This window comes from Megascapheus bottae, chromosome 6, assembly GCF_031878675.1.
Source record: "Megascapheus bottae isolate mThoBot1 chromosome 6, mThoBot2.hap1, whole genome shotgun sequence".
Classification (NCBI taxonomy): domain Eukaryota; kingdom Metazoa; phylum Chordata; class Mammalia; order Rodentia; family Geomyidae; genus Megascapheus; species Megascapheus bottae.
The window spans coordinates 31,336,285-31,362,988 of record NC_143514.1 but is presented as its reverse complement, the minus strand read 5'-3'; the positions used below and the strand labels follow the sequence as shown (position 1 = coordinate 31,362,988).

At 38.6% G+C, this 26,704-nt stretch overlaps 2 protein-coding genes across 14 annotated transcripts in view; both read left to right on the top strand.

The window, feature by feature from the left end:
- Dnajb4 (DnaJ heat shock protein family (Hsp40) member B4) overlaps window positions 1–10,554 on the top strand; it is a 35,482-nt gene extending 24,928 nt beyond the window's left edge. For all 13 annotated transcript variants that reach the window (XM_090334568.1, XM_090334578.1, XM_090334574.1 and 10 more), the window contains 2 exons: window positions 7,020–7,591; window positions 9,308–10,554. In XM_090334568.1, the coding sequence (XP_090190694.1) occupies window positions 7,020–7,591; window positions 9,308–9,541 (806 nt within the window). In that variant the 3' untranslated portion in view covers window positions 9,542–10,554. The remainder of the gene's footprint in view (window positions 1–7,019; window positions 7,592–9,307) is intronic.
- A 15,805-nt stretch (window positions 10,555–26,359) lies between these two features.
- Gipc2 (GIPC PDZ domain containing family member 2) overlaps window positions 26,360–26,704 on the top strand; it is a 72,172-nt gene continuing 71,827 nt past the window's right edge. The window contains exon 1 of the mRNA XM_090333711.1: window positions 26,360–26,679. Coding sequence (XP_090189837.1) covers window positions 26,443–26,679 — 237 coding nt within the window. The 5' untranslated portion in view covers window positions 26,360–26,442. The remainder of the gene's footprint in view (window positions 26,680–26,704) is intronic.

Genomic DNA, 26,704 nt, shown 5'->3' with positions numbered 1-26,704 from the left:
CTTTTTTCTTTTCTTTTTTTGCCAGTCCTGGGCCTAAAGCGCTGCCCTTGGGCTTTCTCAAGGCTAGAGCTCTATCACTTGAGCCACAGAACCATTTCCAGCTTTCTCAATGTATATATGGTATTGAGGAATTGAACCGAGGTCTTTGTGCATGTTAGGCAAGCATGTTAGGCCAAATTCCCAGCCCCTAAAATGCTTTTCTCAAATGATTTTTTTCCTCCAGTTTACTGGTAATTACCAGTGAGTGAATTAAAAAAAAAAATAGTGTCACCTATATACTCAGAATCCTTGTTGCTCTTTATTCTGAGTAGTTCATAAATTCTTCAGAACAAAACAATCCCGTTGAAAGAACAGAATTTACCTGGCTTGTAGAGACTCTGGGTTCAATCTCGTGTATGTTGCTTTCAAAAAAAGCAAAAAAGCAGCAAAAAACCAAACTGGACAGTAGTGGCTCCCTCTTGTAGTCCCAGTTATTCAGGAAACAGATCTGTGGATTGAGGTTCAAAGCCAGCTGGGTCTGGAAAGGCTGACTCCTCTCTCTAATAAACTACCCAAAACAAACCAGAAATGGAGCTCTGGCCCAAGAGTTAAAATGCTAACCTTGAGCTAAAGAAACCCAGTGCCCTGAGTTCAGGCCACATACACACTTCTCCAAAAACTAACAAATAATCCAGAAAAACTTGTAGATTCAGGATATGGAGTTTGGCCTAGTGGTAGAGTGCTTGCCTAGCATGCTCAAAGACTGGAGTTTGATTCCTGGATACCGCATACACAGAAAAAGCCGGAAGTGGTGCTCTGGCTCAAGTGGTAAGGCTCTCCTGGAGAAAACCTAAGGGAAGTGCTCAGGCCCTAAGCTCAAGCCCAGGACTGGCAAAAAAAATAAAACTTTTAGGTATGCTATGAGAGTGTGGAAAAACCTTTTTTTCTCTAAGCTTTTCATAGTTTGTTCTGTGCCTGCATATGCAGTGCTGGTCTGGTTCCTTTAAGTTTTTCCAGTAACAATAAAACACTGACATGAATAATTTACTTGAAATAAGGAATAGTTTGCAGGATCTATGACCTTTGAAACCTATGAATTAATGCTAAGTTTGTGTATTTATAAATTAAGGAAATTGATCCAACTTATTCATGTTATGAAAATCTCTTGTTACTTGTAATTTACTTTTTTGTGTGTGTCAGTACTGGGCATTGAATTCAGAGACTGGCTATTGTTTGTTAGCTTTTTCACTCAAGGTTAGCACTCTACTACTTGAGCTGTAGCTCCACTTTGGGCATTTTGGTGGTTAATTGGAGCTAAGAGTCTCAGCTGGGCATGCTGTTGGCTCATGCCTATAATCCTAACTACTTAGGAAGCTAAGACCTTAGGATCACAGAAGCCAACTCAGGCAGCAAATAAACACACACACACACACACACACACACACACACACACACACACACACACACACACACACAACTGGTAGGGAAGCTGTGACTCAAATGGTAGACTAGCCTTGAGCAAAATAACTCAGGTACAGTGCCTAGTCTTCAGTTTGAGCCTCAGGACCTGCACAAAAAAAGTCTTAACGATTTTGGACTGGCTTCAAACCCAGGTTCTCAGATCTCTCCCTCCTAAGTAGGTAGGATTGATTGATTACAGGCATGAGCCATTGGTACCTGGCTAATGTTTTCTTTTTTTTTTTTTTTCGTAAAAGTTTGACAAACTTTTAAACTTTCTAGATGACATAGCACTTCTATGGTTAGAAATATGTAAAAGAAACATGCCCCACATAATAACTCGAACCTGAATGTTCATAGCAGCATATTTGTAATGGCTCCAAACTTAAAGAAATTTAAAAGCTACCACCAATTAGTATGGATAAAATAGAAAAAAATTAGTGGAATAAATTTAATGAAATATGCTGTAACATGGATAAATTTCAAAAAGTATGCAGAAGGAAAGAAATCAGATATAAAAGATTACATATATAATTCTATTTATATGAAATGTCTAGAAGAGGCAGATTTAAAGGTTGGAGGGCCACGAATTAACTAGAAATGAGAACCAGAGAACTCTGGGATGATGGAAATGTTCCATAAATGGATTGTGGTGATGGTTGCACAACTGTAAATTTCCTATAGTTGAATTGCATGTTTGTAATGGGTTAAATAATCTTTTTAAGAAAAGAAATTTTCTCCATAATTGAATCATTTCAAAACAAAAACGACACACTAGAGATATTTAAAATTGGATTTTGTCTTCAATGAAAGTTTTATGTTTAGTTCTGAATGGTTTTGGTCAGTGGATATGAACAGAAATTTGTATTAAAGGGTTAATTTTTTCCCCAATATATCCTTATTTACTCCAGCTCCCTAACATTTCTTTTTCTTTGTGTTGTCCTGTTTATATTGCTTATTGTTTAGTCAAAAATTTTTCATATACTGAAAGGTAGTGTTTAAATGAGCACACTTTACTCAACATGTTAATTTCTATATTTTGCTTCTCTTAGTTTAGATATTTAATCAGTGACCCTCCAAATTATGTGTTCTAAAAACATGAAGTCAATTGGAGTTTTGTGAAGAAAATCTCTTTGAAGAATCTCATTCATAGGCCGGGAGTTTGGCCTAGTGGTTAAAGTGCTTGCCTAGCATGCATGAAGACCCGGGTTCGATTCCTTGGTACCACATACATAGAAAAAAGCCGGAAGTGGTGCTGAGGCTCAAGTGGTAGAGCTCTAGCCTTGAGAAAGTCCAAGGACAGTGCTCAGTCCCTGAGCTCAAGCCCAGGACTGGCAAAAAAAAAAAAAAAAAAAAAAGAATCTCATTCATTCTAGTGGCTGGGATCATAGCCTAGTGGTAGAATGTTCGCCTAGCATGCACGAAGCCCTGGGCTCCATTCCTTGGTACCATATACACAGAAAATGCCAGAAGTGGTGCTCTGCAGGTGGCAGAGTGCTAGCCTTGTGCAAAAAGTGTCCAAGAATAGTGCCAAGGCCCTTAGTCAAGCCCAGAACTGGCAAAAAATATCTCATTCTATAACTCCCTGAAGTCTTGTCATAAATCTGGATTTTATAGTTATTAATGTGCCTTTATTAATTTTTTCTTTGAGAATCTAGATCTTTTCCAGTGCATTTTTCTTTTGGTAAACTTCTAGTTAAGTTATTACTGGTTAGTGGAAATCATTCCTATGAACAGTACTCAACAAATACATATTTTTTTCTGGATTACAAGTTGGTGGGTAGATTGTTTTTTAATAATTAAACATTTTAAAATAATTGTTTCCAATAAAATTTGTTTTTTAACAATTTAACATTGCTTTTTAATACATTTTAATAATGTCGATTATTAAAATAATTTTTATTCTAGAATGTATTCCCTGATCAGGTGATGATGGTGTCTAGGAAGTATTTTGGATAAAAGGAATAAATATGAAACACTTCCATGTCCTAATTATATGTAATTAGGAATTAGGCTCCAGTGGCTCACACTTGTAATCATAGCTACTCAGGAGGCTGAGAGCTGAGGACTGGTTTGAAGCCAGCTGGGGTAAGAAACGCAGCCTCTTACCTAGAATTAGCCACATAGATGGTGATATACTTATTATTTCAAGTGTTAATCAACACAAGTAATACCTGCATAATTATAATGTCATGAATTTTGGTTAGATTTTCCCAGTCATTACTGAAACTTTATTATTTTGGGCTTGAACTTGGGGCCTGGGTGCTGTTCCTGAGCTTTCTTTGCTCAAGGCTAATGCTCTACCACTTGAGTCACAGCTTCACTTATGGCTTCTTGGTTGTTAATTCAAGATAAAAAGTTTCATATATTTTCCTGCCTGGCTGGCTTTGAACTAGAATCCTCAGATCTCAGCCTCCTGACTAGCTAGGATTACAGCTGTAGAGTCATTGGCACTCAACTTACATTGGAGAGTTTTTGTATTCTTTGATACATTTAACATTTGGGGGAGAAAGGGAAGAGATTTTACAGAAAGTCCAAATCCATGTTGAAATAACTTTTTAGGTAGGGTTTCAAATTTTTGCTGACTTGAATGGTGAAACTCCTAGTTTCACTTGTGAGATCATGTGCATATCACCAGGCCTTGCTTATGAGCTTTTTGCTCAGACTGGCCTCAAACCGAGATACTCAGAATTTTTGCTCCTAAGTAGTTGTGATTATAGACATGTGCCACTGTGCCTGGCTGTCATTAGCTCTTTAACATTTGGAATTATGGTTGTGCTACTAAAGTTTATTAAAAAAGATTTGGATGAGCTATATATTAAATGGACTTATCCTGCTTATATTTGTCATTCTTTTTTGTTGTTGTTGGAGATGGTAGTAGTGGGCTAGGACTCTGCCTGGTTACTGATCTTGAGTTCTATAACTCAAAGCTATCACTGGACCACATTGAGCCACAGGGCTACTTCCAGATTTTTGGTGGATAATTGGAAATGAGTCTCAAGGACTTTCTTGCCCTGGTTGGCTTTGAACTATGATCCTCAGATATCAGCCTCCTGAATAGTTAGGGTTATGGGAGTGGGCCACCACGTGCCAGGCTGTCATTCGTTAACTCCTATTGGATATTGTATCTATATCATTCAATATATATATTTTGACAAGTTTCAGATTTTTAGGTCTCATGTTCTCTTCAGATAGTAATAGAAAAATTAAAAATTTAGACATCATTTGAGGCTGTTAGGTGTTATATAATATATATATATACTTTTAATGGAAGAAGCTAACTATTCAGCAAGAAATATGCAAAACTAAGTCTTGAAAACATAAATGGGGATGGGAGGAGGGAAATGGGGATAAAAACATAGGAAGGGATATCAATGTGTAAGAAGTAATGTACCTACTATCTGGCAAATGTAACTGTAACTCCTCTATATATTACCTTGATAATAAAAAAATGAAAAAAAGAAAAAGTACATACATTGGAATTTTAAATTGTTATTGTATATAATTGGATTGTTTTTGTTATTTTCTCTATATGGATACTTAAGTTTTCTATTTTAGTTTAGATTTAGGACTTTAAGAATTCTGTTTATGCAGTAAACATGACTGCTCATTAGCCTTCCCAGCCCTAGATGCCTGAGCAATGCAAAAATGTATGCATTTATTGCCCCTTAAATTAGTTAGTTAAAGTATATATGAATCTCCTAGTTTAATCTCTTTAAAATGTTTAGTTTTATAATTAGAGGTTTTCTTCCTGTTTCCTTTAGAGGAATTTGCATAAAGTTCTTAAGCAATTTTGTTAATTGTATGATAAAAATGAAATGTATTTCAACACTGACCACAAAAACATCACTAAATCACTATATTGTTATTTTGAAAGTGTTAGTCTTTCATTGGCACACAGTAGAAAATGCTACTTCAGATATCCACAACAGAGTAACCAGTCTCAAGGATTACATTTTTTTTTTTTTGCCTTTCCTGGGTTTTGAACTCAGGGCCTGGGCACTGTCCTCTCAAGGCTAACGCTCTGCCACCTGAGCCACAGCACCACTTCCAGCTTTTTCTGTGAATGTGGTACCCAGGAATCAAACTCAGGAACTCGTGCATGTTTTTGTTTTTGTTTTTCCTTCCTTGGGATACAGTGTTTTGAAGTTAGGGCCTTCTAGTTGCTAGGTAGCCAAGAGCCTTATACTTGCTAGGTAGCTAATAAACCACTTGATCCATGACTTTAGTTACTTTGGGGATAGGATCTCATGTTTATGTCCAGGCTGGCCTGGACCAATGTCCTCTTTATTTCTGCCAGAACAACAGGTACATAACACCATGCCTGTTTTATTGGTTAAGATGGGATCTCACTAACTTTTTGCCTGGACTGGCCTCAAACTAGATTCTCCTGATTCTCTACTCCATAGTACCTGGGATCACAGATGTGAGCTATTGGACCTAGCTTCAGCTTGTTTTGAATTGGTGCTCTGATACATGGTATACCTAGCAAGGTTTACATCTATATTGAGAATAGCTGTTTCAATGTCTAAATTTTTTCCATTGGATATCCTCATTATTAGAATTTTTCCATTTCTACCACAGAAAGTTTTAATTCCTAAACAGTAAAAGATGACCTGAATATTTATTATGAATATGGCTTTACATATTCTTCACTGTGCTTATCAATTATGATGGTACTTAAAAGATTCAGATTATGTGTAATGGAATGAACAGAATAATGTTCACATCTACATGATTTTCCCAATGAAACCTCCTCATACTAATATGCTAATTAAAAATATCTATTTTATATTGATTACTGGAGTTTTTCAACTGACACCTTTTTCTTTTTGCCAGTATTGAGGCTTAAATTCAGAGCTTGAGCATTATCTCTTACCTTTTTCACTCAAGGCTGTCAATCTACCACTTGAGCCACAGCTTCACTTTTGGAGCTCAATTCCAAAGATTCTCAGATCTCAGCCTGCTGAATAGCTAGGATTATAAACATGAACTACTGGTGCTTGACTTCAAGTGACATCTTTTAAAAACTTTTGAGTTTGTATATTTCAGTATTAAGTTTATATATTTCAGTTTGTGAACCAGTTTATATATTTCAGTATGTGAACTAATAGTTTATAAGGGAGTCTCAATTTCATTTATTCTTAATTATTAAGAAACAAAGATCTGAAAGTAAATTACTAGCTAAAAATTAGGAGGAACTTGTTTTGGCTTTTGTGTGTGTGTGTGTGTGTACCCGCCCATCCTGGGGCTTGAATTCAGGGCCTGAGCACTTTCCCTGAGCCTTTTTGCTCAAGGCTCATGCTCTACCACTTGACCCACAGCTCCACTTCCTTTTAGTGGTTAATTGGAAGATTACAGGTGGGGGCCACGGGCACCCGGCTGGGAGAAAGCTAACATTCAGCGGATTGTATGAAGCTATATAGCTGTTTGGGATTTAGTTATAAAGACCTTACTTCATTAATAGTCACTTGACTCAGTTAATTAGTAAAGTTTATTATTTTTGAAAGTTTCATTGCTAAGTCTTGTAACCTTTTTTTTGTTTCTTTTTCTTTTCTAATAACGATTATATCTTCACTTAGGGTTAAAAGGAGGAGCAGGAGGTGCTGATGGACAAGGAGGTACTTTCCGGTACACTTTCCATGGAGATCCTCACGCTACCTTTGCAGCGTTTTTTGGTGGTTCCAACCCATTTGATATTTTCTTTGGAAGGCGAATGGCTGGTGGTGGTAGAGATTCTGAAGAGATGGAAATAGACGGAGACCCTTTTGGTGCCTTTGGATTCAGCATGAATGGATATCCAAGAGACAGGAATTCTGTGGGGCCATCCCGTGTCAAACAAGATCCTCCTGTTATTCATGAACTTAGAGTGTCACTTGAAGAAATATACGGTGGTTGTACTAAACGGATGAAGATTTCTCGAAAAAGATTAAATCCTGATGGGAGGAGTTTCAGATCTGAGGACAAAATTCTTACCATCGAGATTAAAAAAGGGTGGAAAGAAGGCACCAAAATTACTTTCCCAAGGGAAGGAGATGAAACACCAAATAATATTCCAGCAGATATTGTTTTTGTTATAAAAGACAAAGATCACCCCAAATTTAAAAGAGATGGATCAAATATAATTTATACTGCTAAAATTACTTTACGGGAGGTAAGTTAGTAGGAAAAAGGAGTCTTGAGAGCAAACAGATTTATGCAGCTGATTAATCCTGGGGAATTATCTGAATAAGAACCTAAGACCTACTACACATTTATTTTAATCTTCAAATCAGCTCTTGAGGAAGTACTTTTTCTTTCATGGTTGCCATTTACATTATACACTATAGGTCTACTTTTTTATATTAACCATTTAAATGCTAATGTTAGAGTGCCTGTACTATTTCTTAAATTCAATTGTAACCCTTGAAATATGACCAGATCAGCCCCTCACTTGAAATTCTTTAATTTTACTTTATTTACAGAATTTAATTTACAGAAATCAAATATCTTTAATTTCAGTAAAAGTTCTATCTAGCGTCTATAAAGTAAAAATTTACATTTAAAACAAAATGGAGAACTTTGGTTTCTACCTGATTTTTTCTTTCTTTTCCCTGAATTTGTACTAGTATCATCTTACAAATTCTGTGTTTTGGTCTGAGCTCTTTGGAATGCTATTGTTCTTTAACTTGAGCCAGTACCTGCTGCTTAACTTGCCCTAGTACCTGCTACTAGTGTAATGCTTCACTCGAGCATTCTCTTTTCCCAGAAGGTAAAAGGATAACGCAGGTACAAAAGATCTCTGTCACATCTCTGTCCCTACATTATACTGTATTAAAATTGAGAGTTTGTATGTATGTTTCTGTGAGTTCCTTATGCATTCCTTGTTTTGAGGTCTTGGTTCATGATCTCTATGTAGTTCACCAGGAATTGTGTGGCACTTAGTAAACAAATGCATTTTATGGTTTTCTAGATAAGTAGTAGTGCTCTTATAGTGAAGTTTCCAGTCCTAAATTTCTCTTACTGCAATTCCTAGATGTTGAGTATTGTAGTAGCAACTTAAACCATCTGTTCCATTCCAAGACATTGTGGAAGTTTTTTACTTATCTTTTTCTTCTTTTCCTTCCCCCCCTTTTTTCTTTTTTAATATCTCTTAAGTATATCCTGAAGGGATTTTCTTTTAAAGGAGAAAAAATACTTTAACGATTGTACTTTTTTTTATTGTATTGTCCGGGTGATATATAGAGTGGTTCCCGTTACATTCATCAGGTAGTGGGTACATTACTTCTTGAACATGATATCCCTTCCCAAGTTTTTCTCCCACTTTTCCCCCCTCCACCCACTCCCACTCATCTTGTTTTTCCCCTTTCCTTCCCTATTTCAAATAAACAAATAAACATGTATACAATAAGTGGGAAACCGTAAGTGGGAAAAAAAGAGAAAAGAAATAACATCACATAGTACATTAAGAAACAATAGTCACAAAGATGAACCTGTTGTTTCCATATCCTGGAATTCATTTTGCTTGGCCTCATCCCGTATGGCTATATGTACATAGCTTTTGAGTTTTTGTGATCCTCAGCTAGGAGAATCTTAGATGTATATTAAATGATTAAAAATAAGGGAAACCCATGGAACCTGTGTTTCTTTCTTCATATAATGTGATTTTTTTCCTAAGTCTTTCCATTTCCTTTACAAATGAGGCGATATCATTCTTTCTAATGGCAGCAGAGAATTCCATTGTGTATAAATACTATATTTTCTTGATCCATTTATTGCAAGTTTTTATAGGTTGATATTTAACCTTAACAGAATTATCCTTTATCCTACTTAGTAGCATTTTAGTTATATTTTTAAGCTTTGGAATTTGACTTTGTTTGCTCCATTTTAGGCATTGTGTGGTTGCTCAATTAATGTACCAACAATGGATGGAAGAAACATACCTATGTCCATAAGTGATATTGTGAAACCTGGAATGAGGAGAAGAATTATTGGATATGGGCTGCCATTTCCAAAAAATCCTGACCAACGTGGTGATCTTCTAATAGAATTTGATGTGTCCTTCCCAGATACTATATCTTCGTCATCCAAAGAAATTCTTAGGAAACATCTTCCTGCCTCATAGAATGAAGAACTTTGTTATCCATATTTTGATAAGACACTGAAAATATAAAAAAGACTGGCAGTTTACTGATATAGATGTGAATTCTGTATAAAGATGTGTAAATTCTTTTGGGAGTTCATACATTGCATGAATAAAGACGGGTCAAATAAATAGGCAAAAGGGATTTTAACAGAGATAAAGTGAAAACCATTTACTATATTTTCTTTTCTCCTAAATTGGATATTTTAGTATTTTGCTTATATGTAAAAGTTAGTTTTGTGGAGTTAGTAGATATATTTCTAGTAAAGTACTAGACTACCCAACTACTTTATTTCTTATATCATTAGATGACCACTATGATAGGTTCCCATAATGGATATTAAAATTCTTCACTAAAGTATCTATGTAATGTATAAAGAATAAAGGCCCAAATAATTTGGAAATGTGGTTATTAGATTGAAATCATCTTTTGAAATACTGTTATCTGGCTGATACCGATAAAAGAATATACTGATACATGTATTGCACCATTTTGATTTTTAAAGTATGCTGTAGCATTTCTTAATAATATAGCTGTAATTTTCTTAAAAGTAGATGTTTTCTTTATAAAAATAAATATGGCAAATTATCTCCTGTGGAAATCCCAATAGCCTGAATTACTGATATTTTAGAAATAGACTTTTTATGCAGGCTGATTATATATATAAAATCTTGGACTCAATAAATTAGAGGCCCATTGTCCACTAGTTTAAAATAAATTGTTTAATAATAAATGTGGTTTTAAAAAAGTACAATTATTTGGAATTTTCCAGTTACACAGTCTTCTGTAAATTACGCATAATATGCATATATATCATGTATTTTCCCTAAAATGAATGAACTTCCGCTATGTTGTTAAACTAATATGGGTGGGGGGAACACCAACTGCTGCTTATGGATAATACTGCTACTACTTATTGCGCATATAAATACCTTACTTTTTCATATGTATAGATTGCATTTCTTAGGTGTTTTAATTTTTAAATATATTTACATTTAAAAATTGTTTTGTCTCCTGCTTTATAACTACTAAAAGTGTTTTGAAGCCAGGCTGCTGGTGGCTGATCCCTGTAAACCTAGTGACTCAGGAAGCTGAGACCTGAGGATCACAGTTAGGAGACAGTCCTGGCATAAAAGTCCATGAGACTCTTCAGCTAGCCACCAGAAAACTGGAAGTGGTTCTGTGGCTGGAATAGTAGAGTGCTAGCCTTGAGAGCTCAGGGATAGCACCCAGGCCAGAGTTCAAACCCCATGACTGATATTTTGAAACAGTTTTTGGTTAAAAATCATTTCCAGAATAATTCTCTGTCTCACACTCACTCTCATGTCTACTGTATATACTGGGTATACAGAATATAGGGTATTGTGGTCTACATTTTCAGTAGAATATGAAATCTTAGAAACTCAACAGTTTATAGATTACATACATCATACATTTTATATTCTTATTGATATAATTCACATATTACAGAATTTCATCTTTTATTTTCTTATTTTTGTTGTTTGGGAATTTAGGAGCTCGTGCATGCTAAGCATACACTGTACTACAGAACTATATATACCCAAACCCCTTAGTTTACTCTGATGTGTGTGTGCATGTGTGGGCACATGCGTCTCTATGTGTGTGTGTGCATGTGTATGTGTGTTGGTGTCACGGGACTTGAACTCAGGGTCTGGGCTGTGTCCCTTAGCTTTTGTAAAGCTCAAGGCTAGTGCTCTACCACTTGAATCACAGCTTCACTTTGGCTTTTTGGTGGTTAATTGGAAACTTTGGACTGTGATTCTCAGATTTGAGCCTCCTGAGTAGCTAGGTTTATAGGGGTGAAGCTCTGGCACCCAGCAGTGTACTATTTTAAACTACACAATTCAGTAGCTTTAGAATTTACTCAGAATTATGCAATTGCCTCTGTTGCCTAAAGAAGACCTGTGTCAGTAACTCCCTATTCATTCCTTCTAGCCTCTGTAAAATTAATCTATTTATATGATGCATTTGTTTACATTGGCTATTTCCCATGAAAGGATGCAAACAAAACATGATAAAGTGAGTGTGTGTGTGTGTGTGTGTATGTGTGTGTGTAACTAGAAATTGAACTCCATGTTAGGAAAATGGGGAACAGAAAAGGAATAGGCTAAGACTAAGACTTGATTGTCAACAGGCGAGGACTGTTTATTGAGGTACAGTGAGGGGCACAGACCTTCCTGTGGGATTAAAGGTTGTTGGAGGGACTGGATTTGAGGCTTGTATAACAAGGAAATAGCCAGGCTATAACAAGGTTATAGCCAGGCCCAGTAGCTCACACCTGTAATCCTAGCTGCTCAGGACTCTGAGATCTGAGGATCATGGCTCAAAGCCAGCCTGGGCAATAAAGAATGTGAAACTCTTATCTCCAGTTAACCATTAGGAAATGGGAAGTGGGCTGTGGTTCAAGGGGTCGGGCAGTAGCCTTGAGCCGAAGAGCCCAGGGACAGCGCCCAGGCTCTCAGAGTTCAAGCCCCATGACAAAAAAAAAAAAAAAAAAAAAAGGTTATAGTCTCTTGGGGTCCAGGGCAATGTCCTTGGTCAGGCCCACAGTGGAATGCTCGACCTGATTGGAGGGGACCAAGAGTGGTGCTGGCCCAGATTGGAATAATCTGCCTGTGGACAGGCATGTGATCAGGCTTGTCTATGTAGGTCTAGTGTCTTGCTTGACCTTCACTCAGGACCTTGGACTTGCTAGGCAAGTTCTCTGTGATTTGAGCCCTTTTGCTTATTTGTTTTTATTCTGCTTTTAAAATAGAGTCTCACTAACTTTGATGAGGCTGGACTGGAATTAGAAAGACTCTTGCTCTGAGTAACGGTGGTTCAAGTGTACCAACATGTGGCTTGCTTTTCATTTTGATTACCTTCTTTTACTTAGTATGTTTTTCAAGGTCCATTCAAGTTACATTACCTATCAGTAGTACTTCATTACTTTTAATGACAATTATGCCATATCTTGTATCTGCTCATTTTTTTTCTTTTGGCATTTGAGTTATTTCCACTTACTATTGGTTATGAATCATACTACTAAAAAAATTGTGTGTAACACAATAAGACCAAGGGTGGATATTCTTAAAAGAGGAACACAAAGGCACAATGCTTATGTACATCGGATCATATAGTTATCAAAATGGAAAAAAATGATGTGTGAATTCTGGAGTAGTTAAGGTTTTTCAATTTGCATGGACATATATCTTACAATGGAATTGTTGGAAATAATCATACACTTCAGTAGCAAATGGAAAAATGAAAAAATTCCAGAGAATTGAGCTAATCATTCTTGTTCTATCTAATCTAAAGCATAAAATTATTTTTTATTACTATGCTTTACTAAATAACACTTAAGATGCCCTAGGATTTTTCCCCACTACTGTGGGGAAAAAATAGGGAAGTATGAACGCCATGGTAATTTCCTCACAAGTTTGAAGAGCTAGCGCTGAAAAATAACCAAGTGATAGGTATAGTTTCTATTTTAAACCCGTAATTACTTTTAGTAATTTTCATGATTGAATATTCTCTTAGCTAAAATATAGGACTTACAGATCATATATATGGATAATCTCTAGTTAAATGTTTTAAGTAGAGAATTCTAGTAATTAAATGATAAATTTACATAGCTATATAAAAAAGGAATATAAATCTCTTAGAGAAAACTGATAATGCCTTTCCATATACCTAGTGCCTAATTTTTATTTGTTAAATGTTGAATTAACATTAATACTGGAAGAAAAGTTTTGAAATTTATTTAAATTATGAATGTACTTTCAGTTTTTAAAAGTTCTTTATTTCAATCAGTTATTACATAGCTTGAATAGTTCTGAAGTAATACAGATAAAAGTACTATTAGTAAACTCATTGATAAGGATGTTATCTAAGGGCCGGGAGTGTAGCCTAGTGGTAGAGTGCTCACTTTGCATGCACAAAGCCCTGGATTCGATTCCTAGGAACTACAAACACAGAAAAATCTAGAAGTGACACAGTGGCTCAAGTGGCAGAGTACTAGCCTTGAGTAAAACGTGTCCTAGGACAGTGCCCAGGCCCTGAGTTCAAGCCCCATAACTGGCAAAAAAAAAATGTTATCTACTTTTCCTGTGAGAAAAATCACAAGTTGCCCATATTAAAAAGGGCTACGATAGATTGAGGTTATTGATGGAAGGGAAGCCTTTGGTTTGGCCAGCTCACTACTTAAAAAATGTAAGGCATGTAATCTGCTAACATCAAGTATTTCATGTGTATCTGAAAACATTAGAGCCTTTGACCTTGACTTTAGCTCATCACTCCTATCTATTAAAACCTCTGTTGGAAATAAGGAATTGAAAATGTACCTGCTTTTTTTTTTTTTTTTTTGCCAGTCCTGGGCTTGAGCTCAGGGCCTGAGCACTGTCCTTGGACTTCCTCAAGGCTAGAGCTCTACCACTTGAGCCTCAGCACCACTTCTGGCTTTTTTTTTTTTTCTATGTATGTGGTACCGAGGAATCGAACGCGGGTCTTCGTGCATGCTAGGCAAGCACTTTAACGACTAGGCCAAACTCCCGGCCCCTGCTTTTTTTTTTTTTTTTTTTTTTTTTAGGAAACTGTCATTTGAACAGTTATGATTGATGAAATGGCATTAGTATATGTGATTAGACCCAGTCAATGGCCTAGATGAACTAATCTTACATTCCAAGGACTATCACATAGTTTAAAATTGAATAAGCCTCGAGGCTGGGAGTTTGGCCTAGTGGTAGAGTGCTCTCCTAGCATGCATGAAGGTCCAGGTTCTATTCCTCAGTACCACATACATAAAAAAAAGCCAGAAGTGGTGCTGAGGCTCAAGTGGTAGAGCTCTGGCCTCGAGAAAGTTTAAGGACAGTTTTCAGGCCCTGAGCTTAAGCCCAGGACTGGCAAAAAAAAAAAAAGCCTCATATTTAATCTAAAAATAATATTTACTGCCTATATTTCTGCCTTCATATATATGTAATATATAGTAAATATAACAATATATACATATAATTTCCCTTAGAAACCATGGCTTGTTGCTTTCAAATAAAATTTAAATTTGAGTATGTAAGTTTTATACATTAAGTATTTCAACCTTTAAAAAAATTTTGTGATATTTTATGTTCATAAAGCACATAAAGCTTTTGGAAAGTATTTTCAAAAATTCTGAAAGTTGAATAAAATTAGAGTCTCAGATAGTTGTCTGCAAAATAGAAACATGTAAAGGAATTCTGAGAATTCTTGCCTCAGTGACATTTTCCCCCAGTATGTAACTTATGTCCCATGTTGCTAAATTTTGACTGGGTCACATTCTTTTAAAGTTTGTTTCCTGCTTCTTTTTATGGTCTATTTAATTTAGCATGTTTGTTTGAAAAATTTTGTCATGTATGAAGATGTGGTATATAAACTTAGAACTTTTGAAATAATTACAAAGTAGTTTATTTCTTAAAAAGGAAGCTAATAATCCATATTTAATATTTACTTTCATTAATAAAATCTTTATACAAATAATACAAATTAATTTTGAAAGTGAAAGATAGCTAAAGTATGTGAAATTGTATCTGCAAAAAAGAGAAAAAAATGCCTTTAGATTTTGTTGAAAAGTTTGTTATAAGTAGCAACCTATAGAAGCTTTATATGCATTCACAAATAAAGGATCAGTTCTAAAATAAAAATTTGTTCATTAACCTTTATGGCTGCTAGAATTTTGGTTTGTGTAAAAGTAAGTCTCAAGTCATTCCTGAAATAATTAAAAAGAAGAAACTGGAGGTTGCACAAAGAAAACGAATTTTAAGCAATCAGCTCATTATTTGCTTTAGTCAGATTAAGAAGATCAGTTATTGTTAGGAATCCTAACTTTGTACTGTGTGTTTTTAAAACTTTACCAACTGTTTCATACGATGTATTTTACTTTTCACAGGTTTTAACCTTTTTTTCTTCGTATATTTTTATTGTAATTAATAGAAGGGTTACATTATATTCACCAGATAGAAGATGCATTACTTTACAAACATTGATACCCTTTCTCATATCTTGGTCTCCATTTCCCTTCCCCTACCCCACCCCTCATCTTGTTTTCCCCCCTTCCCTATCCGATTTCAAATAACCAAATAAACATATATTCAATGTATCAGAGAACAAGGTAAAATACTGTAACCATATGAGATAACCAAGGAACAGCAAAAGAGATGAGAGATAACATAGTACATTAAAGACGGAAATCACTCATTATATGGCTTTTGTTTCTATATCCTGGAGGTCCTTTCATTTGCATCATACTATATGGCCTTATGTATCTAGGTTTGTTTTTTTTTTTTTTTTTTTTTGCCAGTCACGAGCTTGAGCTCAGGGCCTGAGCACTGTCCTTGGACTTTCTCAAGGTTAGAGAGCTCTACCACTTGAGCCTCAGCACCACTTCTGGCTTTTTTCTATGTATGTGGTACCGAGGAATCGAACCCGGGTCTTCATGCATGCTAGGCAAACACTCTACCACTAGGCCAAACTCCCAGCCCCGTATCTAGGTTTTGATCTATTGTAAATCTCTGCTAGGAGAGCTCAAGGTTTCTACTGACTATGACAAATGAGGGAAACCATTGTGCCTATGTTCCTTTGAGTCTGGCTTACTTCACTTAATATGATTTTTTTTCTAAATCTTTCCATTTCCTTACAAATGGTGTGATGTCATTATTTCTGATGCTTGAACTCAAGGCTTGAGCACTGTCCTTGGAAATTCTCAAGGCTAAAGCCCTAACAATTGAGCCACAGCATGACTTTGGGTTTTTTTTTTTTTTTTTAATCTATGTGGTACCGGAGGAATTGAACCTGGGTCTTTGTGCATGCTAGGCACTCTACCACTAGGCCAAACTCTTGGCCCATAGCCTTTTTTTTTTTTTTTTTGATAGTATCTCTTTATAGCCAAACTAAGCAGTCTAGTCTTGAACTCACAGTTCTCCTTCTACATTCCAAGTGTTGAGATTACGGACACATACAACCATAACCTGGTTTATGCATATATATATATTTTTTTATTTTTTTATTTATTTTTGCCAGTCCTGGGCTGGTGCTCACCTGAGCACTGTCCTTGGACTTTCTCAAGACTAGAGCTCTACCACTTGATCCTCAGCACCACTCCCAGCTTTTTTCTATGTATGTGGTACTGAGGAATTGAGCCCAGGTCTTTGTGCATGCTAGGCAAGCACTCTACCACTAGGCCAAACTCCCGGCCCCTATACATACTTTTTATAATAATGAAATAAATAAAATAATGGATTAAAAGGAAAAGGTTAAAATTACATGCATTTGTAAATTCAATTTGTCACAGGCTTTTAAGTGCAATTTCTCTTGTTACTGAACATCGTATTTATGCTTTAAAATGTGATATTTTCAGGGACTGGAATGTAGCTCAGTAATAGAGTGATTGTTCAGTATTTGTGAGAGTTCAATCTCTAGCAGTGCTAAATAAATTCATATTTATTTATTTATTTATTTTTTTGCCAGTCCTGGGCTTGAGCTCAGGGCCTGAGCACTGTCCTTGGACTTTCTCAAGGCTAGAGCTCTACCACTTGAGCCTCAGCACCACTTCCGGCTTTTTTTCTATATGTGGTACCGAGGAATCGAACCCGGGTCTTCATGCATGGTAGGCAAGCACTTTAACCACTAGGCCAAACTCCCGGCCATAAATTCATATTTATATATGTATATATATTTGCAGAGAAGTAAAGGCATGAACATAGAGCAGTACATAATTCTAATTCCTGAGTATGGATGGGTTGTGAATTTAATGCTGATTGTCAGTGGTTTGCAACTGTAATCCTAGCTACTCAGTGCTGATCTGAGGATCTTGATTCAAAGCTGGCAAATGCAGGAAAGTCTGTGAGACTCTTGGTTTGTTTTTGTTTCTGTTTTTGGTGGGTTGGCTGGGGGCTTGATCTCAGGACTCCACCACTTGAACCACATGGACTTTCCTGCCTGGGCTAGCTTTGAGCCAAGATCCTTAAATATCAGCCTCTTCAGTAGCTAGGATTACAGGATTGCCCACTGGCACCTAGCTTCTGAGAGACTCTGATCTCCAATTAACCATTGTGAAGCCAGAAGTGGAGCTGTAACTAAAGTAGTAGAGTGCTAGCCTGGAACACAAAAGCTCCTCAAGACAAAAGCTCAGGGGCAAGACTCCAGGACCAGTACATAAACATGTGCATGCACTTGTATGCATGCATGCACACACACACACACACACACACACACACACACACACACACATAGCCTGGGGCTGATAATTTGTTACAACAAACTGCTCACAAAAGATTTTTAAAAAGTGTAGCAAAGGGATGAGAATGAAAATCAGTGTTTTAGGTGGTGGTTGGGGTTCTGTGCACTTGGTCCCATCTCTTCCCTACTCCCTAAAAGCATCCATTCAGACTAGGCCTCAATTGTAGGCCTTAATTTACATATTGGATAGAGCAGCAAGCATATTGTAACCAAAACAGATAGATAGCAGCCCATTTTTCCTTTCATGAAAAGTGAAAGTGGAGAACTGAACTATCCTAAGCTCTGTATACTGCAGAATTTCTCATCCCCTTATCCCACATATCTTCCCTGGTCATGAGTAGAACATAATGTAGCAGCTGTCCATTCCCACTTGTGTCAGCATGCTGTAAAGAGCCAGGCCTCTACTTCCTACTTGTATTTAGCCATTATTTACACCTAGTTTCATGCTTGCTTTTATTTGATGGTGTCATACACCGCTTTCATTAATAATGTTGTGCATGTTTCAACTTTAAGATTTGGTTGATGAGCCAAGAATTTGGCCTAGTGGTAGAGTGCTTGCCTAGCATTCATGAAGCCCTGGGTTTGGTTCCTCAGTACCACATATACAGAAAAAGCCAGAAATGGCACTGTATAACTCAAATGGTAGAGCACTAGCCTTGAGAAAGTTCAAGGACAGTGCCCAGGCCCAAGCTCCAGGACTGGCAAAAACAAGAAATAAAAAAGAAAACTGCCAGCATTTCAAGGCTAACATTTGATTTGGGAGAGAGGTAGAAAAATAGGTGGTTAACCAGTGGTGGATATGGACTGGACTACCCTAAGGCATTTACTTCCTCTTTCTTTTTCCTTCCTTCCTTCCCTCCCTCCCTCCCTCCCTCCCTCTCTCCCTCCCTCCCTCCCTCTCTTCCTCCCTCCTTCCCTCCCTCCCTCCCCTTTTATCTTTCCCTCCCTCCCCCCTCTCTCCTGTCTTTCTTTCTTTCTTTCCTGTCTGACATTCTGGTTTTAAATTTAGGGTTTTGTGCTTGTAGGGCGGGTGCTATGCCATTAAGCCATGACTCCAACCCATGCTATTTGTACTTTATCTTATAAACCACTAGCTTTCCAACTTTAGTGTACATGCATTATCTCAGGGATTCGCAGAAGTATGAATGTTAAAATGATTGCGGTGGATGTTTTAATGTTGCTTGTAACTACTATTCAAATATTCATGATTGACAACTTTTTTTTTATGGTCCTGGGGCTTGAACACAGGGCTTGGACACTGTCCCTGAGCATTTTTATGTTCGCGGCTCTGCCACTTAAGTCACAGTGCCACTTCTGACTTTTTCTTAGGTTATTAGAGATGAATTTCATGGATGTTTCTGCCAAGCTGGCTTTGAACTGAGATCCTTAGATCTCAGCCTCCTAAGGAGCTAGGATGACAGGTGTGAGTAACCAGTGCATGACTGAAATCAACTTTATCAGTCCCAATGCTTGGAATAAAAATGCCCCACTTCACAGTTCTGAATAACTTATGTATGCACCATGTTCAGATAGTTTGTTTGCAAAGTATGAGAGTACAGTAAAATATGCCATATGAAAATTATTATTCAGCACAGGGCATACACTTCCTACTACAGGATATTAGAGTATGTCATTCATTTTCTTATGAACATTTATTATGCTGTAATAACTTTATCTTTTACCATGTGCTCGGTAACATGCCAACTGGTCCATAAATCCTTTATATCATCCATGAAAAGTAAAAAATTTAGTTAGGAAATATTAGCCGAGAGTGATTAAAGAATTACCCAAGATCATAGTCAACTTCTTTAAAGTAGCATGGTAACTTGAGGAAGATCTCCTTCCCTCCCTCCCTCCTCTCTCGTCTTTCTCTCTCTCTTTCCTTATTTTCTCCCACTCTCTCCTCTTTCCCCTTTCTCTCTCCAGGGTCCTGCTCTGTAGCTATGTAACTATATAGGTTTTTTTTTTTTTTTTTGCCAGTCCTGGGCCATGAACTCAGGGCCTGAGCGCTGTCCTTGGACTTTCTCAAAGCTGGAGCTCTACCACTTGAGCCACAGCACCACTTCTGGCTTTTTTCTGTGTATGTGGTACCAAGGAATTGAACCTGAGTCCTCATGCATGCTAGGGAAGCACTCTACCACTAGGCTAAACTCCAGGCCCACTATATAGTTTTGACTGGCTTCAAACTTCAGTTCCTTTTAGCTATTTTGGTATTATGCTAAATACACTGTCTAAAATGCATATTCTTATTTCATATTCTGAGCATCTTCCCTCAACTATAACATTGTGGCATATATGGAAAATTACACTTCTCTACATTGAGGCTATAACTTTTTTTTTAATCACTGATTTCTTTTCCTCTAAAAAATACCTAAACTCACCATCTTAATTTTTTACTTACTTGGCTTTTGAAAAGAAAATAGAAGGATAACTGATCAAAATTCTATTTAGAGCCCCAGTGATTGTGGCACATTCTTGTAATCCTAGTCGCTTGAGAGGATGAGATCAGGAGGATTATGGTTCCAGGTCAGTTGGGGCATACATGTGAGATGCCTTCTCAGCCGCTCCCTGGGTGTGATGTGTCTATCTGTCATCCCAGTTTCCTGGGAGGTTAAAGCTGGGTAGAGTGCAGTTTTGGGCCATTTCAGGTAGAAAAACACCTCCACGGTAAAAAGAAAGACTTGATGCATGTACACCTGCCATCCTGGCTACAATGAGAGGGAAAGCGCTTGGGCAGAAAGTGAGATTTTAGCTCAAAAATAACCAGTGAAAACATATGATGGAAGTGTTGCTCAATAGTAGAGCACTTGCCTAGCAAGTGTAAGGCTTCGAGCCCCAGCACTGAAAATAAAACAAGCCCATCCATTTGAATGTTCATGTTGTCTCTATCTTATATAAATGAACATTCGCTTCATTGTCCATCCTTTATTCACACCAGATAAAAACTTAACTCTGCTTTTGCTAAAATTATAGAAAACCTAAATTGTGTCATCTTGAATTGCTATGGTTATAAAGACATGTTTTTTTTAGGTCAAATTCTAATTTGTTCTGTGGAACAAAAAAAATATTTGTACATGTTTGAGAATCTTTAAGTTTCATTCATTTCAAAGTTAAATGGAACATTTTAATAAATTCATTTTATCACCAATAACTTTCTGATGTTGAAAATGTACTTTTCCTCTGCAAAATGAAAAGTAGATTAACCCCAGATTTCATAATTTCGGACAACAATACAACTATTGGAAAAACAATCTATTCTACCATGAGTTCTTTTTCCTGTGGCTTGAACTCAGGGCCTGAGCACTGTCCCTGAGTTGCTTTTGTCCTGTGCTAGTACTCTACCACTTGAGCCACAGCTCCACTTCTGGCTTTTTTGGTGTTTAATTGGAGATAAGAATCTCATGATCTTTCTTGCCCTGGCTGACATTGAACCTCAACCTTCAAACCTCATCCTTCTGAATAGCTAAGATTACAGATGTGAGCCACGAGCACCTGGCTTCACATGTGTTCTTGTCACTCATATTTTATACTTACATAATTTTGGAGGTATAGACCCATTTGGACTCTGTGTCACATCACTTCCTCCAAGTACACATGAATAAAAAGATGCAATTAAATACGGAGTACTAATGGTGACATCCAGTACGTGCTCAGTAAGTTCATTAAGTACCTATTTAGTCTTGATTATTCATATTCTTCACACTCTAGTACTTCATCTCCTTTCCCTCTTCCCATTTTCCAATTGTTTCTCCTTTATTTGAACTTCAGCTAAGAGTTCTTTCCTCCCCCATTTGTCATCTTCTGTTGCTCATTGTTGCCATGCAACTATAAAACATGCTATCTTTAGTCCCAGGGAAGGCTGTTTAACAAATCTTCTATTTTCTTCCAAGTATTTGCATACTGAATACATCCATAATGGGGGTTGGGGAAATATAAAAGAGGGTATGATGAGTATGTTCTAATTAGTAACTTTGTCTTATGATTCATTTGATAGCTGAATGCTTTCTTATAAGCAAGATAATATTTTTTTCTGGCAGATATATAAGGTTATTTTAATCCTAGAATGTTGTTGTTGCTGTTGTTGGTTTGGGGGCTTGAACTCCTGCTAGGGTTGTAGGCAAATGACAGAGGTCCAGAAGAAGAACCTCTTTAGCCTGGGCTTAGGAGTTGGGCTTTCTTTCTGGATTGCTTCTGAATGGCTGTTTCCTTATTACAAATGTCTCAAGCTCTTCTTAAGGTGAGTCTCTCCCTGGAACTTTGTAATTCCTCAGCGCTTTGAACATGGGTATAGAAATAGTCCTGGAGTATTGGAACCTTGTGACTAAATGATGCAGCATCAGGTACCTTACTCTGAGTATCCCATCTGTTCTCAGCTGTCATTATGCCCAGTACATTTGGTTGTATAAGTGAGGCATTACAGTAAATGTGAACTTGATGTAGGCTTTCGGGAAAACTTCCACTTTCTAAGTAAGGAAAAATAGGACTTAGAAATAAAAGGACATTGAAAGAATGCAAAAGTCAGCCATTCTAACTTATGCCAAAACTTTGGCCCTCTTGTTTTGACATTTTATTGGACACAGTTAAAAAACATTTTTAGCAGGGAACGGTGGCATACATCTATAATCCTCAGTACTAGGGAGGTTGAGGCAGGAGAATTGAGAATTCAGTTGACAACCTAAGACTTTGTGTCACCCCCTCCTCCTCCCCAAAAAACAGCATCTTTCTCTCTGCTGACTTTTTAGTTTAACACCCTCCTGTGTTCCCACATATGTTCCCAGAGAGTCATAATGTGCCTGTCATATATCTTATGATGACTCATTGTCTTACCTTTCTTGATCTAACTTCTCTGAGCTCTTTGCTCGCCTAATACACCAAAAAATTGACTTTCACTTAATAGGAATTCTTAATATATTTAGATTTTCCCTAGGGTTTTTTTTCCCCTTCTGATATTGGAGTTTGAACTCAGAGCTTCCCACTTTCTCAGCAGTCACACTACCATGTGAGCCCAGTTTTTGGTGGTTATTGGTTATGTGTGTGTGTGTGTGTGTGTGTGTGTGTGTGTGTGAGTGTGCCACTGGAGTTTGAACTCAGGGTCTTGGGTACAGTTCCTTACCTTAGCTTTTTCACTCAAGGCTGGTACTCAGCCACTTGAACCACAGCTCCATGTTTGTTTGTTTGTTTTCTTTCTTGTTCTGGTGGTTAATTGGAGATAAAAATAGCAGGGACTTTCTTGCCCTGGCTGGCCTCAAACTTTGGTCTTGGTCTTAGCATCCTGAGTAGCTTGGATGGCAGGTTTTAACTGTTTTTTTTTTAATTTTTTGAGACTATAATCCAGGATGGTCTTGAACTCTAACTTGTCTTGCCTAAGCCTCCTGAGTAGTACTGGAATTACAAGTACATATCATCATCTGGCTATGCTCTCTTTTCAGATCAAATAATAAAATTTGGTGCTATATAAATCATAGCCACAAAGACAAATTTGAGCCTTGAGTTATTTAGATAAGTAATATTTTTTAAGTTACAGATGCATAAAACACACGTGATTAAAATTATCTTAAAGAATCTTCAGAGTCCCCCCTTCCCCAGCGCATATGCTCATTTTAGAGAAACATGGATTTTTCAGGGCTGAATTTATGTGAGGAATGAGGGAAAATGAAAAGTTGGATATGATGACTCATGGATGTCAGACTTGAAGCACTGAACACATGGTGCTTCTATCTACTTCAACCAGCAGTAAAACCCAAAACCAAAACAAGAAAAGAAAGTGAATTCAGGAGCAGGGCACAGTGGAACCTACCTGTAATCCCAGCTCAAGGGACACATAGGTAGCACAACTGATATTCCCAGGCCAGCCCTGGGCAAACACTCAAAACCTTTCCAGAAAAATAAGAGGCTTAAAGGTGGATAAAATATCAATGTTGTGAGATTTCAAATATCCTGGAGCACATTCCCTTTCTGAGTGAGATATAGCAATTTAGTAGTCAATATGGCTCATTGGAGAGAGCAAATGGGCTGAGAATGTGGATAAGGAAAAGTGGTATTGGTGCACATTTTTCCTGGAGAGTAGCAGTTAGGAGAGGCTGGGGTTAAGATGAAAGGGAATAAGTAAATAAAGAGAGGCAAAATTCAAGAATTACTCGTTCGACACAAAAGTTCTTAGAATTCAAGCTAGATAAAGTCAGAAAAGAGTTAATATATGGTGATTAAGCCGAAACCACAGCTTCAGTGGAGTGTTGGGGACAAAGTCTGGAGCCAGGAAGGGAGTTAATGCAGCTAACAATTCAAGACTGTTTTGCTTTCTGGTGAAAATTGTAGCTCAAGGAAAAAGCCAGGAAGAGGGATCTGAAAAGAAGGACCATCTAAGGCACCAGGCCAGGAGGAAGAAATGACCTAAAAGAGATCCTGCTGCTTAAGATCTACTAAGATGAGAAGCATTTCATTCTCAAAGGCCTCTGCCCTTTTCTTGTTATCAGTAGATCAGTAGTTCTGAATGTTAGGGTTTTTTTTTTGTTGTTGTTGTTTTTTTCCCCCATGGAGTCAAAAGGTACCTAAGTATATGATTGCCAGTGGAAAAATAAGGGACAGAAATCAGGTACTAGCAGTTTTTTTCCATTTTCATTTGTGTGTGAATTTTTAATATAAGTAAGGGGATATAAAGTATTAGTGCAAGTTAACATGTTTCAGTGAACAAGTCCCAGCAGTTCAACTTTATAACAATTACAAATAAAACTGTTAAATGTTTAAAAAAGAGAGAGAGAGAGATCCTGCTTTGCTTTCCTTTCCCGCCCCGCCCCCCCCCCCCATCCGCCCCTATCTTGGGCCTGGCAGAATAGCTCCCGCAAAGAAGGGTGGTGAGAAGAAGAAGGGGCGTCTGCCTTCAAAGAGGTGGTGACCCGAGAATACACTATCAATATTCACAAGCGCATGTGGGCTTTAGGAAGTGTGCTCCTTGTGCACTTAAAGAGATCCAGAAGTGTGCCATGAAGGAGATGGAGACTGCAGATGTGTGCATCCGGATACACCAGGCTCCGCAAAGCTGTCTGGGCCAAAGGAAATTAGGAATGTCCACTACGGGATCCCCGTGCACTTATCTAGAAAGCGCAACTCACCAAACAAGCTCTAAACTCTGCTAATCTATGTCCCTAAGTCTACAGTCAAGGGGCCAGGAGTTTGGCCAAGTGGTAGAGTGCTTGCCTAGCATGCACAAAGACCCAGGTTGGATTTCTCGGTACCATATGCATAAAAAAAAAAGCCAGAAGTGGTGCTGAGGCTCAAGTGGTAGAGCTCTAGCCTTGAGAAAGTCCAAGGACAGTGCTCAGGCTCTGAGCTCAAGCCCAGGACTGGAAAAAACAAAATCTACAGTCAAGCCGGGTGCGGTGGCTCACGTCTGTAATCCTAACTACTCAGGAGGCTGAGATCTGAGGATCGGAGTTCAAAGCCATCCCGGCACTAGAGAACGTGAGACTTTTATCTCCAGTTAACCACTAGAAAACCGGAAGTGGGGCTTGGCTCAAAGTGATACAGCGGTGATAGGGCGGTAGCCATGAGCTGAAATGCTCAGGCCCAGAGTTCAAGCCCCACAACCAACAAACAACAACAACAACAAAACAACAACAACAAAAATCACAACAAACTACAGTCAATGTGGATAAGAACTAACCAGTGAGTGTCAATAAAGCTATAAAGTTGCTGAGGTGGGTGTGGGGGGGAGTTCCTTCACCATCTAGGGAGCTTGGAGGAGGGAGGTGGATGGAGTTACCAGTACTTGGAGGGAAACTGAAACAGCTTCGGTTTCACATTGAAAAGCCTTGATTTCCTTTGTGGAATGAAGCAGGGGAGAGCAGAGGGGAAAGGGGGGAAGGGGAGAAGAGACAGAGACAGACAGAGAGACACATAGAGAGAACACATCTGGCATGGGTGGCTCATGCCTATAATCCTAGCTACTCAGGAGGCCGAGACCTGAGGATTGTGGTCCAAAGCCAGCCCCAATTAACCATTCAGGAAACTGGAAGTGGTGCTGTGGCTCAAAGTGATACAGCGCTGAGCAAAAAAGCTCGGCGTGTAGGCCCTGAGTTCAAGCCCCACGACAGACAAGAAAGAAAAAAAGAAAGAAACAAAGAAAGGAAGGAAAAAAGAAAGACAGATTGGAGCTGAGGGCGTCATCTTTCCCTCCCTGCCCTAAGTGAGGCATAGAGGAGGCAGAAGTAGGCAGAATTCTCCTTAAATCCCTGTCCCCCAGAGCCCCCCTCTCCCAGCCTAGGCCACACAAGCTTGGGGCTGAACGAGTTTTGGAAAGACCAAGAGGGCCAGCACGGGTGGATCCTAAGACACCCGAGGCTTTGGGGGCTATTGGGGGGGGGGGGGGTCTTTCACGCGCAGAGCCTCGGTGCAGATGGGGCCGGGGAGGCTCTGGTGTGCCCGGGTGCAGGTGCTCGGTCCTCCCGGGGGAGGAGGGGGCCACAGCCCGACGCGGCCAGGCGGAAGCGCCGCTGCCATTGGCCGGGCGGCGGCTTTTACCTGCGCGGAACCCTCGGGGCCCCAAGCGCAAAGTCCACGGCCCCGGAGCCCAGCAGCCGGCGGCTGGCAGCGCGGGTGAGCTGCGCCTCGTTCAGGCAGGATGCCCCTGGGGCTGCGGGGAAAGAAGAAGGCCAAGTCCAGAGAGAATGCCCCGCTGGTGGAGAAGGCGACGGGCGCCGGCGGACAGAGCCTCCCGGGGCCCCCGGCCCCCGCACGCAGGCTGGTCTTCCACGCGCAGCTGGCGCACGGCAGCCCCACGGGCCGCGTGGAGGACTTCGCCAGCATCCAGGAGCTCTACGTCAAGATCGCCGGCGTGTTCGACATCTCGCCCACCGAGGTAAGGCCAGGTGCCCGGCCTCCTC